Below are 2,500 nucleotides of genomic sequence, written 5' to 3' on the forward strand. Positions count from 1 at the left end.
TGTGTGTGTGTCTCTGAGTGTGTGTGTGTCTCTGAGTGTGTGTCTGGTGTGTGTTTTTCTGAGTGTGTCTCTCTGAGTGTGTCTCTCTGAGTGTGTCTCTGAGTGTGTGTGTGTCTGAGTGTGTGTCTCTGAGTGTGTGTCTCTGAGTGTGTGTCTCTGAGTGTGTGTCTCTCTGATGTGTGTCTGTCTCTGAGTGTGTCTGTCTCTGAGTGTGTGTGTGATGTGTGTGTCTCTGAGTGTGTGTGTGTCTCTGAGTGTGTGTGTGTCTGAGTGTGTGTCTGGTGTGTGTTTTTCTGAGTGTGTCTCTGAGTGTGTTTGTGTCTCTGAGTGTGTGTGTGTGTCTGAGTGTGTGTGTGTGTCTGAGTGTGTGTGTCTCTGAGTGTGTCTGATGTGTGTGTGTCTCTGAGTGTGTGTGTCTCTGAGTGTGTGTCTGAGTGTGTGTCTGTCTCTGAGTGTGTGTCCAAGTGTGTGTGTGTCTCCAAGTGTGTGTGTCTGGTGTGTGTGTGTGTGAGTGTGTATTTTGTGTACCTGCACTTCTCTGGATGCTCGTCTCTCTTGTTGTTGAAGTCCAGAGAGATTTTAGCGTCCAGTCCGATCCCGAAGTAGTTGTTCATCACACACTTCTCTGTGTAGCAATCCCTGAGACACACACACACACACACACACACACACACACACACACACACACACACACACACACACACACACACACACACACACACACACACACACACACACACACACACACACAGTCAGATGAACAGACACTAACACACAGATAGTGAGTGTGTGTGTGTTTTAGGGTCGGGGGTCTCACATGTTGTCGGGGTCGCAGCTGAAGGGGTCGGCGTTCACCAACAGACGACTGATCACTGAGCTGCTGGACAGAGAGCCTGAGATACCTCTGAGACCTACACACACACACACACACACACACACACACAGAGATACACACATTATATACACACACACACACAGAGAGAGATACACACATTATATACACACACACACATAGAGAGATACACATTATACACACACACACACACACAGAGATACACACATTATATACACACACACACAGAGAGCCTGAGATACCTCTGAGACCTACACACACACACACACACACACACACACACAGATACACACGTTATATACACACACACACACACACACACAGATACATACGTTATACACACACACACACAGAGACACACATTATATATACACACACACACACACACACACACAGATACACACATTATATATATATACACACACACACACACACATTATATATGCACACACACATTATACACAAACACACACACACACACACACACATGTATTATATGTAAGTGAACTCTTTCTCTCTCAGCTTCTTACCAGGATAAAGGATCTTGGTGTTGAGCATCGGCATGTTCTCCCTACTTCCTGTCTGGACAGGAAGTGATGCAGAGCTGCCTAGTGACAGACTGCCTTTACTGATCAGCTTCTCACAGGGCGTCTTGCTGACTGCACACACACACACACACACACACACACACACACACACACACACACACACACACACACACACACACACACACACACACACACACACACACACACACACACACACACAGAGTGAATACCTTACTGTAGATATATTATGTTATATTAACCCTCCTGTTGTCCTCCCGGGTCAAATTGACCCCGTCTGTTTTTACTGTTCCTTCCTTCCTTCCTTCCTTCCTTCCTCCATTCCTTATTTCCTTCCTCCATTCCTTATTTCCTGTCCTTCTTTCCTTCCTCTTTTCCTTCCTCCCTCCTACCTTCCTTCCTTCTTTCCTCTTTTCTTCCTTCCTCCCTCCCTCATTTCCTTCCTTCTTCCTCCCTTCATTCCTCCTTTCCTTCTGTTTTCTTTCCTTCCTTCCTCCCTTCCCTCCTCCTTTCCTTCCTCCCTCCCTTTGTATGTAACTTTATGATTGTGTACGTTACTTTATGAACCAAAATGTACATTTTAACAAACCGTTTGCTGCTTTTAAAACTAGTTTTTAAGATATTGTTGATTTCCTCATCTTGCCGACCTTTATTTATTATTGACCCACATATGACGGTGTTTCTGCTGGACTTCAGGCTCAGTTTATATGTGTGTGTGTGTGTGTGTGTGTGTTTGTGTGTGTCTGACCTCTGCGTGTGTTGCGGTGTTTGGCGCTGTAGGACGACTGGAGCGACACCTTATCCTCCTCCACCTCTTCCTCCTCTTCCTCCTCCACCAGACCCTCCTCCTCCTCCGACTGGCCCAGAGAGAAGACCTGCTGCTGCTGCGTGGTCTGAGCGTTCTGCTCGTCCACAGCTGGAAACACATCAGTCATCAGTCATCACATCGGTCATCACATCGGTCATCAGTCATCACATCAGTCATCACATCGGTCATCAGTCATCACATCGGTCATCACATCGGTCATCACATCGGTCATCGCATCGGTCATCGCATCGGTAATCGCATCGGTCATCACAT

General features: G+C 46.7%; 1 protein-coding gene across 1 annotated transcript in view; it reads right to left on the reverse strand.

The window, feature by feature from the left end:
- The window catches only part of LOC128360912 (diacylglycerol kinase delta-like), a 43,127-nt gene that overhangs the window by 11,211 nt on the left and 29,416 nt on the right, over positions 1-2,500 (reverse strand). The window contains 4 exon segments of the mRNA XM_053321467.1: positions 529-639; positions 818-911; positions 1,384-1,512; positions 2,168-2,335. Coding sequence (XP_053177442.1) covers positions 529-639; positions 818-911; positions 1,384-1,512; positions 2,168-2,335 — 502 coding nt within the window.

Source organism: Scomber japonicus, chromosome 6, assembly GCF_027409825.1.
Source record: "Scomber japonicus isolate fScoJap1 chromosome 6, fScoJap1.pri, whole genome shotgun sequence".
Taxonomy (NCBI): domain Eukaryota; kingdom Metazoa; phylum Chordata; class Actinopteri; order Scombriformes; family Scombridae; genus Scomber; species Scomber japonicus.